At 40.4% G+C, this 16,936-nt stretch overlaps 1 protein-coding gene across 1 annotated transcript; it reads right to left on the minus strand.

Moving 5' to 3' along the window:
* Window positions 1-2,831: 2,831 nt before the first annotated feature.
* On the minus strand, window positions 2,832-3,832 carry LOC138438031 (olfactory receptor 1L4-like). The gene has a single exon (XM_069586276.1). The coding sequence runs from the start codon at window positions 3,759-3,761 to the stop codon at window positions 2,832-2,834; it is 930 nt and encodes a 309-aa protein (XP_069442377.1). The 5' UTR covers window positions 3,762-3,832.
* Window positions 3,833-16,936: the final 13,104 nt, after the last annotated feature.

Genomic DNA, 16,936 nt, shown 5'->3' on the forward strand with positions numbered 1-16,936 from the left:
GGATGATGTCATCTGCATATCTGAGGTTATTGAGATTTCTCCCGACAATCTTAATTCCAGACTGTGCTTCTTTCAGCCCAGCGTTTCTCATGATGTACTCTTCATATAAGTTAAATAAGCAGGGTGACAATATACAGCCTTGACGCACTCCTTTTCCTATTTGGAGCCAGTCTGTTGCTCCATGTCTAGTACTAACTTGCTTCCTGACCTGCATACAGGTTTCTTAAGAGGCAGGTCAGGTGGTCTGATATTCCCATCTCTTTCAGAATTTTCCACAGTTTGTTGTGATCCACACAGTCAAAGGCTTTGGCATAGTCAATAAAGCAGAAATAGGTGTTTTTCTGGAACTCTCTTGCTTTTTCCATGATCCAGCGGGCAGCTGTGACGGCGCACAAGTGCGGCTGAGAGGAGCTACCCCACGTCCAAGGTCGGGGCAGAAGCAGGGAGGACCCCATGCCCTAGGGGCGGTGGCCAAGAGGAGCTACCCCACATCTGAGGTCAGGGGCAGCGGCTGAGAATGCCAGGCTGAGACAGTGCAGGAGCGGCCGGGAGGAGCTGCCCCACATCCAAGGAGCAGTGGTTGCGCGGGGGCAGGAGGGCTGAGAGGAGCTACTCCACGTTCAAGGTCAGGAGGGGTGGCAGTGAGGAGATACCCCTCGTCCAAGTTAAGGCGCAGTGGCTGCGCTTTGCTGGAGCAGCCGTGAAGAGATACCCCATGTCCAAGGTAAGAAAAACCCAAGTAAGACAGTAGGTGTTGCAAGAGGGCATCAGAGAGCAGACACACTAAAACCATACTCACAGAAAGCTAATCAATCTAATCATATTAGGACCACAGCCTTATCTAACTCAGTGAAACTAAGCCATGCCCTGTGGGGCCATCCAAGACTGGAGAGTTATGGTGGAGAGGTCTGACAGAATGTGGTCCACTGGAGAAGGGAATGGCAAACCACTTCAGTATTCTTGCCTTGAGAACCCCATGAACAGTATGAACAGTATGAGTTAACTTAGGTCTCATTTAAAAAATTTTGCTTTTGTTTCTTTTGCTTTAGGAGACAAATCTCAAAAAATATTGCGATAATTTATGTCAAAGAGTGGTCCGCCTATGTTTTCCTCTAGAAGTTTTACTGTTTCAGGCCTTATATTTAGGTCTTTAATTCAAATATGTTTTTTCTATGGTTTAAGAAAACTGGTTTTCAATGGTTGAAACATTCTGCCTAATTCCTTTTTTATTGAATCTTCAATTCTCAAAATCAAAACACTCCTGAAGAACAATCTTAATGTCATCCCTCCAAGAAGTCTTTGCTAATTTTCTATCAAATCTATGTTATTTCTTTTTTTTTTTTTTTTAAGGGTGATAAAAACTGTATTTATTTTTTTTTTCTTTTTTTTTTTTTTAGTTTTAGTTTTTTATTTTTTAAATTTTAAAATCTTTAATTCTTACATGCATTCCCAAACATGAACCCCCCTCCCACCTCCCTCCCCATAACATCTTTCTGGGTCATTCCCATGCACCAGCCCCAAGCATGCTGCATCCTGCGTCAGACATAGACTGGCGATTCAATTCACATGATAGTATACATGTTAGAATGTCATTCTCCCAAATCATCCCACCCTCTCCCTCTCCCTCTGAGTCCAAAAGTCCGTTATACACTTCTGTGTCTCTTTCCCTGTCTTGCATACAGGGTCGTCATTGCCATCTTCCTAAATTCCATATATATGTGTTAGTATACTGTATTGGTGTTTTTCTTTCTGGCTTACTTCACTCTGTATAATCGGCTCCAGTTTCATCCATCTCATCAGAACTGATTCAAATGAATTCTTTTTAATGGCTGAGTAATACTCCATTGTGTATATGTACCACAGCTTTCTTATCCATTCATCTGCTGATGGACATCTAGGTTGTTTCCATGTCCTTGCTATTATAAACTGTGCTGCGATGAACATTGGGGTACATGTGTCTCTTTCAATTCTGGTTTCCTCGGTGTGTATGCCCAGAAGTGGGATTGCTGGGTCATAAGGTAGTTCTATTTGCAATTTTTTAAGGAATCTCCACACTGTTCTCCATAGTGGCTGTACTAGTTTGCATTCCCACTAAAAGCTTCTGCACAACAAAGGAAAATATAAGCAAGGTGAAAAGACAGCCTTCTGAATGGGAGAAAATAATAGCAAATGAAGCAACTGACAAACAACTAATCTCAAAAATATACAAGCAACTTATGCAGCTCAACTCCAGAAAAATAAACGACCCAATCAAAAAATGGGCCAAAGAACTAAATAGACATTTCTCCAAAGAAGACATACGGATGGCTAACAAACACATGAAAAGATGCTCAACATCACTCATTATTAGAGAAATGCAAATCAAAACCACAATGAGGTACCACTTCACACCAGTCAGAATGGCTGCGATCCAAAAATCTGCAAGCAATAAATGCTGGAGAGGGTGTGGAGAAAAGGGAACCCTCCTACACTGTTGGTGGAAATCTATGTTATTTCTTATTTAGCAAAACTTTACAGTTTCTGAAATACTAGCCAGTGTGAAGCATATAGAAGAGTTATTTGGGGATAGTTTTATCCAATATATGAATGGCAGAAAATGTTTCACTACGTCTAGACTCCTAGCAGTATTTGGCCTGGGATTGAACATACGTTTGTGCAAAGTGATTGATAGAGACCAAGTGATCTGGCTTCCATGTCAATGCTCTTACTGTGATTCAAGACCAGCTCTCATCACCTCTTTGAGTACCATGTGAAAAATGGTACACAGGAAGAATAACCTGATCATCTCTTAGGTCATCTCCCAATGATGACATTCCCTCTTGTTATTCTTTCTATGAGTGAATTCTGCCCCTTAATTTCCTCAGACCCCTCTTCATATCTTTGTTCCTCAAGCTGTAGATGAAAGGGTTCAACATGGGTGTCACTATTGTGTATATAACTGTGGCTACCCGGTCCTTCACCACTGAATACATGGACAGTGGCCTAAAGTAGACATAGATGACACTCCCATAGAAGAAAACCACCACGGTGAGGTGGGAGCCACAGGTGGAGAAGGCCTTCCACTTCCCAGCCGCAGAGGGGATTTTGAGCACAGTGACGATGATTCTCAGGTAGGAGAAGAGAATGCACAGGAAAGGGGTGGCAATGACAGCCAGGGTCTCGGTCATGACCACCATCTGGCTGGATGAAGTGTCAGAGCAGGAGAGCTTGAGCACCGGCTGGGTATCACAAAAGAAGTGCTTGATGACACAGGAGGCACAGAAAGACAGGCGGGACATGAGTAGCACACGCAGCATGGAGTGCAGGTGAGAGATGGTGCATGAACCCAGCAACAGGAGGAGGCAACGCCGTGGGCTCATGACCACACCATAATGGAAGGGGTTGCAGATGGCTACCAGCCGGTCTATGGCCATCGAGGCCAGCAGGTAGCTGTCAGTGTTCCCCAAGGCCATGAAGAAGTACATCTGGACTAGACAGCCCACATAGGAGATGAATTTTGTCTCTGAGAGTAAGTTCACCAGCATGTTGGGCACGATGACTGTTGTGAAGCAGATATCCATGAAGGACAGGTTGCTGAGGAAAAAGTACATAGGGGTGTGGAGCCGGGAGTCAGAGTGGATGGCCAGGATGATGAGTCCATTCCCCACCAGGGTGATCAGGTACATGACGAGGAAGACAGCAAAGAGGGATTTCTGCATCTGGGGGTTGGAAGAGAGGCCCAGGAGGATAAAGCCTGAGATGCTGCTGCTGTAGTTCTTCATATCGATGTCCTTGACCTCTTGGTCAGGGTTTGGAGGCCCCGTGGGAGAGATGTGAAGGACAATTTGATGAAGATGGCTCTTGCTTAACCTCCAGCCTATTAAAAAAAATGAAGCCCACTGCTTTTTGTTAGGATTTTAAAGAATATCTACTTCAAGAAACTACAGAGATCAGGGGATAAAATCCAAGAAGGGGAAAGGTAAAAAAGTCCAAGCCACTCTCTACAGGAGAAACTAAACTGTTCCCTTGTGTTCTTAGGAACTTATGGTTTGTCTGAGCTCTTCTCAATTCTCTGTGGGAAGATATCTCTTAAGTTCTTTCTTGATCAAATTTGTATATTGCTCTTCTGCCTGCCTTTTTCTTATTTTGAAAGGGAAGAGGCTGTTGGGTTCCCTCATGGATCAAGATGCTTCCACACAAGGGGTCCCTATGAATGAAGTTCTCTCATCAGGATCCTCTCCTGCTCACTTGTCCAGAGATGGTGGTGGTGGTGGGACAAAAGTGAGCATAGGATTTCATCAGTGCTCCTCAGTAGCCACAAAGTTTAGTTGAGACTTTCTAAGTCTCAGAGTAGTATGTTCTTAAAGATTTATTTAAGCAATTCCATTTGGGTCACATGTTCTAGATGCTCAGATTCTAGGTTTTTGGTTCAGGAAAGTGAAAGTGAAAGTAGCTTAGTCATGTCCGACTTTTTGCGACCCCATGGACTATAAAGTCCATGGAATTCTCCAGGCCAGAATACTGGAGTGGGTAGCCGTTCCCTTCTCCAGGGGATCTTCCCAACTCAGGGATAGAACCCAGGTCTCCTGCATTGCAGGCAGATTCTTTACCAGCTGAGCCACAAGGGAAGCCCCAAAATACTGGAGTGGGTAGTCTGTCCCTTCTCCAGCAGATCTTCCCAACCCAGGAATTGAACCAGGGTCTCCTGCATTGCAGGCAGATTCTTTACCAATTGAGCTATGAATGCCCCTCCAAATAGTCACATTATTAGATATATTACTAAGATTTATTCTCTCGATATATTGATTTTTCTAATTAAGAAACTATGAAGATCTTGGGCTTCCCTGGTGGTGTAGTGGTTAAGAATCCACCTGCCAATGCAGGAGACCCAGGTTTAACCCCTGGTCTGGGAAGATCCCACCTCCCAGGGAGCACATAAGCCCATGTGCTGCAACTACTGAGCCTGTTCTTTAGAGCCTGGAAATTGCAACTGCTGAAGCCCATGCACCTTAGAGCCCATGCTCTGCAACAAGAGAAGGCACCGCAACGAGAAGCCCTCACACCATAGCCCTGCTAGCCACAACTAGAGGATAGCCCATGCAGCAATGGGACCCAGCACAGACAAAAATAAATAAATAATAAATAAATAAAATGAAAAAGAAAGTAGGAAGTTTTTGTTCTGAATATTCAAATATTCAGTTCAGTTCAGTTCAGTTCAGTCACTCAGTCGTGTCCGACTCACAGGATGCCAGGCCTCCCTGTCCATCACCAACTCCCGGAGTTCACGCAAGCTCATGTGCATTCAATCGGTGATGCCATCCAGCCATCTCATCCTCTGTCATCCCTTTCTCCTGCCTCCAATCCCTCCCAGCATCAGGATCTTTTCCAATGAGTCAACTATTTGCATGAGGTGGCCAAAGTATTGGAATTTTAGCCTCAGCATCAGTCCTTCCAAAGAACACCCAGGAACGGTCTCCTTTAGGATGAACTGGTTGGATCTCCTTGCAGTCCAAGGGATTCTCAAGAGTCTTCTCCAACACCACAGTTCAAAAGCATCAATTCTTTGGTGCTCAGCTTTCTTCACAGTCCATCTCTCGCATCCATATATGACCACTGGAAAAACCATAGCCTTGACTAGACGGACCTTTGTTGGCAAAGTAATATCTCTGCTTTTTAATATGCTGTCTAGGTTGGTCATAACTTTCCTTCCAAGGAATAAGCATCTTTTAATTTCAAATATTACAGGAAATTAAAACACTGTGTGTAAGGACGCCATCTCACCAATGGCGCTGGAAAGACAAGGCAAGGATGATCTCTTTGCCACTGTTAAGCTACGCTGTTCAGTTGACAGTCTTACTCAGTGAAAAAGCAAAGTGAAAGAAACAAAAAGCGTAAGCATTAGAAAAGTTGACACTGTCATTATTAAATCCTGTGAAAATTGCAGCAAAGTGGTCAAATATAAGATAAATATACAAATACCAGTCTATCCTAAAGGAAATCAGTCCTGAATATTCATTGGATAGACTGATGCTGAAGCTGAAGCTCCAATACTTTGGGCCACCCGATATGAAGACCTGACTCATTGGAAAAGACCCTGATGCTGGGAAAGATTGAAAGCAGGAGAACAAGGGGATGACAGAGGATGAGATGGTTGGATGGTTTCACCTACTTGATGGATGTGAGTTTGAGAAAGCTCTGGGAGTTAGTGATAGACAGGGAAGCCTGGTGTGTTGCAGTCCATGAGATCACAAATAGTCGGACACGACTGAGAGACTGAACTGGAACTGACATCAAATATTGACATTCTTATAGAAAAAATATGTTGGAGCAAAACATTACAACTGACAATGGTAAGAAAGTCTGAAACATACTTAGGATATACCTGAGGAAGGAAAAAGGAAATGGTAAAGGGCTATATGAAGAAACTATAACAGACCACAAATGAGCAATCTGAATAAATAGGATAAATTTTAGAAATGTTTCTAAAAGTGGAAGAGTCAATATTTTAAAATGTCGATTCTTAGATTCCACCTATAAAGTTTATCATACAATATTTGTATTTCTCTGTCTCTTCATTTAGGATAATGCCCTCAAGTTCCATTCAGGTTGTAAATGGCAGAGTTTCCTTTTTCCTAATGGTTGAATCTAAAAAGGACTAACTGGGGGGCGGTCCTACGATGGCGGAGGAATAGGATGGGGACACCACTTTCTCCCTCACAAATTCCTCAAAAGAACATTTCAACGCTGAGCAAACTCCACAAAACAACTTCTGAATGCTGGCAGAGGACATCAGGCACCCAGAAAGGCAGATCATTGTCTTCAAAAACAGGTAGGAAAAAATATAAAAAACTTAAAAAGAGACAAAGGAGATGGGGAGGGAGCTCTGTCCTGGGAAGGGAAGCTGGTCCCGGGAAGGGAATTTTAAGAAGAGAGGTTTCCAAACACCAGGAAACACTCTCCCTGCCACGTCTGTGGCGAGCCTTGGAAGCACAGAGGGCAACATAACAGGAAGGAAAAATAAATAAATAATCAAAACCAACAGATTACAAGCCCAACAGTAACTCCCCCAGTGGAAAAGCAGCACAGACACCTGCATCCACCACTAACAAGTGGGGGCAGGGCAGGGAGGCGCGGGAGGCGTGGGCTGCAGTGTTTTGTAAGAACTGGGCAGGAATGCCCCACGCGTAACCAGAACGAACTAACTTGGGCTAGCAAACCAGACTGTGGGATAGCTACCACCTGAAAAGCTCGAACATAAGACACCGCCAGGACCGCGCACAGAAAAAAGGACGGAACGGAAATAGTCGGCTGCAGACCATCCTCCGCCGGGGACAGGTAGCCAGAGCCGTAAGGGCTGGAAAGGGGCAATCACAGCCCCGGAGAGACTTTACCTACCAAACTGCAAGCAGGCTTCTTTGCTAAGACTTCTGGGGGTGCTGGACAGTCACCATCTGCCTCACAAGGGGCGCCAGCGGTACACCGAGAAAACTGAGCAGCAGAGACAGGAAAGGCGACAAGTTGCAGCAATCGCGCTCACCAAACACCTGAGATACTCGGACCTGGGAAGGGCACAAAACGCAGTCCCAACCGAATCTGTGCCTCTGAGGGCTACCTGAGCGCCAAACCTGAGCGGCTTAGACCGGGGAGGTGCACGCAGCCTAGGGCCCGCCTCAGGCGGTTCCCAGCTGAGCATCGTAGAGCCGGAGTGGTTTGTGCGCTGCGAGCAGGGACAGGCCCAGCGGGGCTGAGACCCTGCGTGCACACGACAGTGCTATTTGTTTGCAGCATCCCTCCCTCCCCACAGAGCGACTGAACAAGTGAGCCTAAAACAAAAAGTGTCCACCACCGCCACCACCATGTCAGGAAGGAAATCAGACACTGAAGAGACGAGCAAACAGAAGAAGTTAAACAGAGGGAACTGCCTTGGAAGTGACCCCACACTGCCCACAACACCAGAGAAAGGGCCAGATATATCTTTACTATTGTTACAATCATTCCTTTTCTTTTTCTTTTTTGTTTTTGTTTTTTGTTTTGTTGATGCTGTTGTGGAGTTGTTTTTTCTTTTCTTTTTCTTCTAACTTTTAAAAATTGTTAGGTCCTCTATTTCTCCTCTAATTTTTATTTCTATAACCTACTATTATTTTTCAAAAAAAAAAAAGACTTTTTTAAAGCAAACACCATATATAGTCTTTGTGTGGTTGTTGTTGTTGTTTTTAAATAATTCTTGTGGCTTCTTTTTTTGTTTTGTTTTCTTGGTTTTTTTTTTTTCTTTTTTCCTTCTTCTTCTTTTCTTTAATATTGTATTTTTGAAAATCCAGCCTCTACTCTAGATTTTTAATCTTTGCTTTTTGGTTTTTGTTGTCAATTTTGTACATTTAAAAACCCAAACTTCACTACCCAATTTTACCTGAGAGCGAGATTACTGGCTTGTCCACTCTCTCCTCCTTTGGACTCTCCTTTTTCTTCACCAGGTGGCCTCTGTCTCTTCCCTCCCCCTTCTCTTCTCTATCCAACTCTGTGAATCTCTGTGTGCTCCAGACAGTGGAGAATACCTAAGGAACTGGTTACTGGCTGGATTTGTCTCTCTCCTTTTCATTTCCCTCTTTTATCCTCCTGGCCACCTCTGTCTACTTCCTCCCTCTCCTCTTCCCCGTATAACTCCGTGAACACCTCTGAGTGGTCCAGACTGTGGAGCGCACATAAGGAAGTGATTACTGGCTAGCTTGCTCACTCCACTTTTGATCTCACCACATCTCATTCCAATCACCTCTAACTACTCCTTGCCTCTTCTCTTCTCCATGTAACTCAGTGAACCTCTCTGGCTGTCCCTCAATGTGGAGAAACTTTTCATCTTTAACCTAGATGTTTTATCATCGGTGCTATATAGATGGAGAAGTCTAGAGGCTACTGTAAAAATAAAACTGAAAACCAGAAGCAGGAGGCTTAAGTCCAAAGCCTGAGAACATCAGAGAACTCCTGAATTCAGGGAACATTAAGCAATAGGAGCTCATCAAACGCCTCTATACTGACACTGAAACCAAGCTCCACCCAAGGGCCAACAAGTTCCAGAGCAAGACATGCCACACAAATTCTCCAGCAACACAGGAACACTCCCCTGAGCTTCAATATACAGGCAGCTCAAAGTTACTCCAAAACCATTGACTTCTCATAACCCATTACTGATCACTCCATTGCACTCCAGAGAGAAGAAACCCAGCTCCACCCACCAGAACTCCAACACAAGCCTCCCTAACCAGGAAACCTTGACAAGCCACTGATACAACCCCACCCACAGTGAGGAAACTCCACAATAAAGAGAACTCCACAAATTCCCAGAATATAGAAAGGCCACCCCAAACACAGCAATATAACAAGATGAAGAGACAGAGGAATACTCAACAGGTAAAGGAACAGGAGAAATGCCCACCAAACCAAACAAAAGAGGAAGAAATAGGGAATCTACCTGAGAAAGAATTCCGAATATTGATAGTGAAAATGATCCAAAATCTTGAAATCAAAATGGAATCACAGATAAATAGCCTGGAGACAAGGATTGAGAAGATGCAAGAAAGGTTTAACAAGGACCTAGAAGAAATAAAAAAGAGTCAATATATAATGAATAATGCAATAAATGAGATCAGAAACACTCTGGAGGCAACAAATAGTAGAATAACGGAGGCAGAAGATAGGATTAGTGAAATAGAAGATAGAATGGTAGAAATAAATGAATCAGAGAGGAAACAAGAAAAACGAATTAAAAGAAATGAAGACAATCTCAGAGACCTCCAGGACAATATGAAATGCTCCAATATTCGAATTATAGGAGTCCCAGAAGAAGAAGACAAAAAGAAAGACCATGAGAAAATCCTTGAGGAGATAATAGTTGAAAACTTCCCTAAAATGGGGAAGGAAATAATCACCCAAGTCCAAGAAACCCAGAGAGTTCTAAATAGGATAAACCCAAGGCGAAACACCCCAAGACACATATTAATCAAATTAACAAAGATCAAACACAAAGAACAAATATTAAAAGCATCAAGGGAAAAACAACAAACAACACACAAGGGGAATCCCATAAGGATAACAGCTGATCTTTCAATAGAAACTCTTCAGGCCAGGAGGGAATGGCAAGACACACTTGAAGTGATGAAAGAAAATAACCTACAGCCCAGATTACTGTACCCAGCAAGGATCTCATTCAAATATGAAGGAGAAATCAAAAGCTTTACAGACAAGCAAAAGCTGAGGGAATTCAGCACCACCAAACCAGCTCTCCAACAAATGCTAAAGGATATTCTCTAGACAGGAGACACAAAAAGGGGGTATAAACCCGAAACCAAAACAATAAAGTAAATGGCAATGGGATCATACTTATCAATAATTACCTTAGATGTAAATGGGTTGAATGCCCCAACCAAAAGGCAAAGACTGGCTGAATGGATACAAAAACAAGACCCCTCTATGTGCTGCTTACAAGAGACTCACCTCAAAACAAGGGACACATACAGACTGAAAGTGAAGGGCTGGAAAAAGATATACCACGCAAATAGAGACCAAAAGAAAGCAGGAGTGGCAATACTCATATCCGATAAAATAGACTTTAAAACAAAGGCTGTGAAAAGAGACAAAGAAGGCCACTACATAATGATCAAAGGATCAATCCAAGAAGAAGATATGACAATTATAAATATATATGGACCCAATATAGGAGCACCGCAATATGTAAGACAAATGCTAACAAGTATGAAAGGGGAAATTAACAATAACACAATAATAGCAGGAGACTTTAATACCCCACTCACACCTATGGATAGATCAACTAAACAGAAAATTAACAAAGAAACACAAACTTTAAATGATACAATAGACCAGTTAGACCTAATTGATATCTATAGGACATTTCACCCCAAAACAATGAATTTCACCTTTTTCTCAAGTGCTCATGGAACCTTCTCCAGGATAGATCACATCCTGGGCCATAAATCTAACCCTGATAAATTTAAAAACATCAAAATCATTCCGAGCATCTTTTCTGACCATAATGCATTAAGATTAGATCTCAATTACAGGGGAAAAACTATTAAAAATTCCAACATATGGAGGCTGAACAACATGCTTCTGAATAACCAACAAATCACAGAAGAAATCAAAAAAGAAATCAAAATATACATAGAAACTAATGAAAATGAAAACACAACAACCCAAAACCTGTGGGACACTGTAAAAGCAGTGCTAAGAGGAAAGTTCATAGCAATACAGGCATACCTCAAGAAACAAGAAAAAAGTCAAATAAATAACCTAACTCTACACCTAAAGCAATAGAAAAGGAAGAAGTGGAGAATTCCAGAGTTAGTAGAAGGAAAGAAATCTTAAAAATTAGGGCAGAAATAAATGCAAAAGAAATAAAAGAGACCATAGCAAAAATCAACAAAGCCAAAAGCTGGTTCTTTGAAAGGATAAATAAAATTGACAAACCATTAGCCAGACTCATCAAGAAACAAAGAGAGAAAAATCAAATCAATAAAATTAGAAATTAAAATGGAGAGATCACAACAGACAACACAGAAATACGAAGGATTATAAGAGACTACTATCAGCACTTATATGCCAATAAAATGGACAACGTGGAAGAAATGGACAAATTCTTAGAAAAGTACAACATTCCAAAACTGAACCAGGAAGAAATAGAAAATCTTAACAGACCCATCACAAGCACGGAAATTGAAACTGTAATCAGAAATCTTCTAGCAAACAAAAGCCCAGGTCCAGATGGCTTCACAGCTGAATTCTACCAAAAATTTCTAGAAGAGCTAACACCTATCCTACTCAAACTCTTCCAGAAAATTGCAGAGGAAGGTAAACTTCCAAACTCATTCTATGAGGCCACCATCACCCTAATACCAAAACCTGACAGAGATGCTACAATAAAAGAAAACTACAGGCCAATATCACTGATGAACATAGATGCAAAAATCCTCAACAAAATTCTAGCAATCAGAATCCAACAACACAGCTGGTGCATGGGGATGACCCATAGAGATGTTATGGGGAGGGAGGTGGGAGGGGGGTTCACGTTTGGGAATACATGTAAGAATTAAAGATTTTAAAATTAAAAAAAAAAAACTAAAAATAAATAACTAAATAAATAAAACAAGAAAGAAAAAAAAAATAAAAAGATCATACACCACGACCAAGTAGGCTTTATCCCAGGGATGCAAGGATTCTTCAATATCTGCAAATTAATCAGTGTAATTCATCACATTAACAAATTGAAAAATAAAAGCCATATGATTATCTCAATAGATGCAGAGAAGGCCTTTGACAAAATTCAACATCCATTTATGATAAAAACTCTCCAGAAAGCAGGAATAGAAGGAACATACCTCAACATAATAAAAGCTATATATGACAAACCCACAGCAAACATTATCTTCAACAGTGGAAAATTGAAAGCATTTCCCCTAAAGTCAGGAACAAGGCAAGGGTGCCCACTTTCACCGCTACTATTCAATATAGTTCTGGAAGTTTTGGCCACAGCAATCAGAGCAGAAAAAGAAATAAAAGGAATCCAAATTGGAAAAGAAGAAGTAAAACTCTCACTGTTTGCAGATGACATGATCCTCTACATAGAAAACCCTAAAGACTCCACCAGAAAATTACTAGAGCTCATCAATGAATATAGTAAAGTTGCAGGATATAAAATCAACACACAGAAATCCCTTGCATTCCTATACACGAATAATGAGAAAGTAGAAAAAGAAATTAAGGAATCAATTCCATTCACCATTGCAATGAAAAGAATAAAATACTTAGGAATATATCTACCTAAAGAAACTAAAGACCTATATATAGAAAACTATAAAACACTGATGAAAGAAATCAAAGAGGACACTAATAGATGGAGAAATATACCATGTTCATGGATCAGAACAATCAATATAGTGAAAATGAGTATACTACCCAAAGCAATCTACAAATTCAATGCAATCCCTATCAAGCTACCAGAGATATTTTTCACAGAACTAGAACAAATAATTTCAAAATTTGTATGGAAATACAAAAAACCTCGAATAGCCAAAGCAATCTTGAGAAAGAAGAATGGAACTGGAGGAATCAACTTGCCTGACTTCAGGTTCTACTACAAAGCCACAGTCATCAAGACAGTATGGTACTGGCACAAAGACAGAAATATAGATCAATGGAACAAAATAGAAAGCCCAGAGATAAATCCACACAGATATGGACACCTTATCTTTGATGAAGGAGGCAAGAATGTACAATGGAGTAAAGACAATCTCTTTAACAAGTGGTGCTGGGAAAACTGGTCAACCACTTGTAAAAGAATGAAACTAGATCACTTTCTAACACCACACACAAAAATAAACTCAAAATGGATTAAAGATCTAAATGTAAGATCAGAAACTATAAAACTCCTAGAGGAGAACATAGGCAAAACACTCTCAGACATAAATCACAGCAGGATCCTCTATGATCCACCTCCCAGAATGCTGGAAATAAAAGCAAAAATAAACAAATGGGATCTAATTAAAATTAAAAGCTTCTGCACAACAAAGGAAAATATAAGCAAGGTGAAAAGACAGCCTTCTGAATGGGAGAAAATAATAGCAAATGAAGCAACTGACAAACAACTAATCTCAAAAATATACAAGCAATTTCTGCAGCTCAACTCCAGAAAAATAAACGACCCTATCAAAAAATGGGCCAAAGAACTAAATAGACATTTCTCCAAAGAAGACATACGGATGGCTAACAAACACATGAAAAGATGCTCAACATCACTCATTATTAGAGAAATGCAAATCAAAACCACAATGAGGTACCACTTCATACCAGTCAGAATGGCTGTGATCCAAAAGTCTGCAAGCAATAAATGCTGGAGAGGGTGTGGAGAAAAGGGAACCCTCCTACACTGTTGGTGGGAATGCAAACTAGTACAGCCGCTATGGAGAACAGTGTGGAGATTCCTTAAAAAATTGCAAATAGAACTGCCTTATGACCCAGCAATCCCCCTGCTGGGCATACACACTGAGGAAACCAGAAATGAAAGAGACACATGTACCCCAATGTTCATCGCAACACTGTTTATAATAGCCAGGACATGGAAACAACCTAGATGTCCATCAGCAGATGAATGGATAAGAAAGCTGTGGTACATATACACAATGGAGTATTACTCAGCCATTAAAAAGAATACATTTGAATCAGTTCTAATGAGATGGGTGAAACTGGAGCCAATTATACAGAGTGAAGTAAGCCAGAAAGAGAAACACCAATGCAATATACTAACACATATATATGGAATTTAGAAAAATGGCAGTGATGACCCTGTATGCAAGACAGCAAAAGAGACACAGATGTGTAGAGCGGAATTTGGACTCAGAGGGAGAGGGAGAGAGTGGGATGATTTGGGGGAATGGCATTGAAACATGTATACTATCATGTAAGAAACAAATCACCAGTCTATGTCCAATGCAGGATACAGGATGCTTGGGGCTGGTGCACGGGGATGACCCAGAGAGATGTTATGGGGAGGGAGGTGGGAGGGGGGTTAATGTTTGGGAATGCAGGTACACCTGTGGTGGATTCATGTCAATGTATGGCAAAACCAATACAGTATTGTAAAGTAAAAAAAGCAAAAATAAAAATTAAAAAGAAAACAAAAATAAAATAAAATAAAAAGGACTAACTTATGGAAACAGAGAGTCGTGTTGGTTTCCAGATGCTGGGAGGTGAGGGAAATGAGATGTTGATCAAAAGATATAAATTTCCATTATAAGATGAATAAATTCAAGGATCTAACGTACAACTGGTGACTAATATTAACAATATACTTGAAAGGTGCTGAGAGGGAATGCATTCATTTATTTCTTATTTATTTTATTGCGATATAAGTGACATGGAATTAAGTAAGTTTAAGGTGTTCAGTATGTTGATTTGATGCACTTAGATATTACAATATGAGTAACAATGTGTCATTAGATAACACCTAAATCATATCATATAATTATTTCTTTTTTGGTGGCAACAATTAAGATCTAGTGTAATAACATCTGTGAAGGTTTATAATATATTATTACTGTGTATAACCACTATGCTGTGCATAGATCTCCAAAATTTACTTAACTATTGTTGGCAACTTTATACTCTTAAATATCTTCCTAATTCCTCTATCCCATAGCGGTTGGTAACAGCCATTCTACTTAAGGGAGTATATCTTGGCTACTCTGACCACAAAAAATAAAAATGGTAATTTATATGAGGTGATGGATATGTGATTATCCCTTGTGTTAGTCCTTTTGAAACATCTAAGTTTATCAAATCATCTTGTGCACTTTAAACTTATACCATGTTATATGTACATTATGTCTCAATAAAGCTGAAAAAGAGTCAACTGTTCTCAAATCGGTAGAATTAAGGGCTTCCCTGGTAAAGAATGGTAAAGAAGTAAAAAAGAATGGTAAAGAATGGTAAAAAAGCTGGTAAAGAATCTGCCTGCAATGCAGGAGACCTTGGTTTGATTCCTGGGTTGGGAAGATCCGCTGGAGAAGGGAAAGGCTATCCACTCCAGTATTCTGGCCTGGAGAATTCCATGGACTGCATAGTCCATGGGTTCACAAAGAGTCGGACAGGACTGAGCCGTTTTCACTTTCACCATTAATAACACCCCAGGGAATTTTTTTTAATGGGAATTGAGAAATCCATTTTAAAATTCATCTAGAGAGCTAAATGGTCAAGGAAAGACAAAAGTGAAAAAAAATGGAATAATGAGAGATTACTTTTCTAACCAAAAATATAGCACAGTATAATGAAAAATAATAAGGTAATGGAATACACAGAAAAACAAATCAATGGTTCAATATGAAGAATTTTGTATACCTGTATTTATACACGTATATATAGCTAGATTTGTATGGAACTTAATATATAGTAAAATTTATTTCATACCAATGGAGAAAGGATGGACTCTTTAAAAAGTGATGTTTATGACAACTGGCTCAATGATTTGAAAAAATAAGGCTAGATTTTGGTCTAATCCATCATAGAAGCAAAGCCCATATGAATGAGCAACTTAAAAGTAAAGAATCTAAACAATAAAATAATTAGGTAAAAATAAAGAAGCATATTTTTATGGTCTCATAGTGAAGATGCCATCACAAGGAAGAAAGAAAATATAGATGCATGAATGACAAAATACTGTACTCAGAAATGTGAACATTACTCTGAAAGAGACCATACGGAAAGCTAAAATATAAACTATTGACTCAGAGAAAATATCTGCAACCCATTTACCAAAGTAAACGTGTGAGAAGACGTTCAACCCCACTGGCAATCAGAAAGTAGAAATTAGACTGAATTGCAATTTATACCTGTGAGATTTTGTAAAGGTTCAGAACAGGCTTCCCTGGGATGTGGGATTTTGGCCTGTAGATTAGTTTGATTTCAAAGCAACTGAGACCCATTGGGCTCAACAAAAACTGCTGCTTCTCCCTTTGTTCATAGAATTGAAATGGAAAGATAATTATTACCAGACAGAAATTTTATCTAAGCGGCCCCATCTGTATGGTAGGACAAACATCCCACCACCCAGCATCTGCTCTTCTTATCGTTTGTGGATAAACCTTCTGTTCTTGAGAGCCCCAGGCTCCTAGCTTAACCTTTAGCTTGAGATGGCACGTAGATTTCACTGGACCTTTCTGTCTTTTAACCTCCCATGTCTGTAAGGTCTCTGGCCCTGTCATGTGTGTGGAGTTCCCAAAGAAAGTGAAATTTGATTTTATCCCATTAATTTGTCTCATGTCAATTTGATTATTAGACTAGTGGAAAGAACCTTCGAAGAGGATAGAAAATTTCCCCATTATTGTAAGTGTATATATATTTTTAGCAATATAGAAAAGGAAGAAGACCTATGCTTGAAAAATAGTTAAGGATATTATAC

Source organism: Ovis canadensis, chromosome 3, assembly GCF_042477335.2.
Source record: "Ovis canadensis isolate MfBH-ARS-UI-01 breed Bighorn chromosome 3, ARS-UI_OviCan_v2, whole genome shotgun sequence".
NCBI lineage: Eukaryota > Metazoa > Chordata > Mammalia > Artiodactyla > Bovidae > Ovis > Ovis canadensis.

Excerpts from the sequence above, each read along its gene's own strand:
- LOC138438031 (XM_069586276.1), bottom strand. The coding sequence starts at position 3,761 with ATGAAGAACTACAGCAGCAGCATCTCAGGCTTTATCCTCCTGGGCCTC.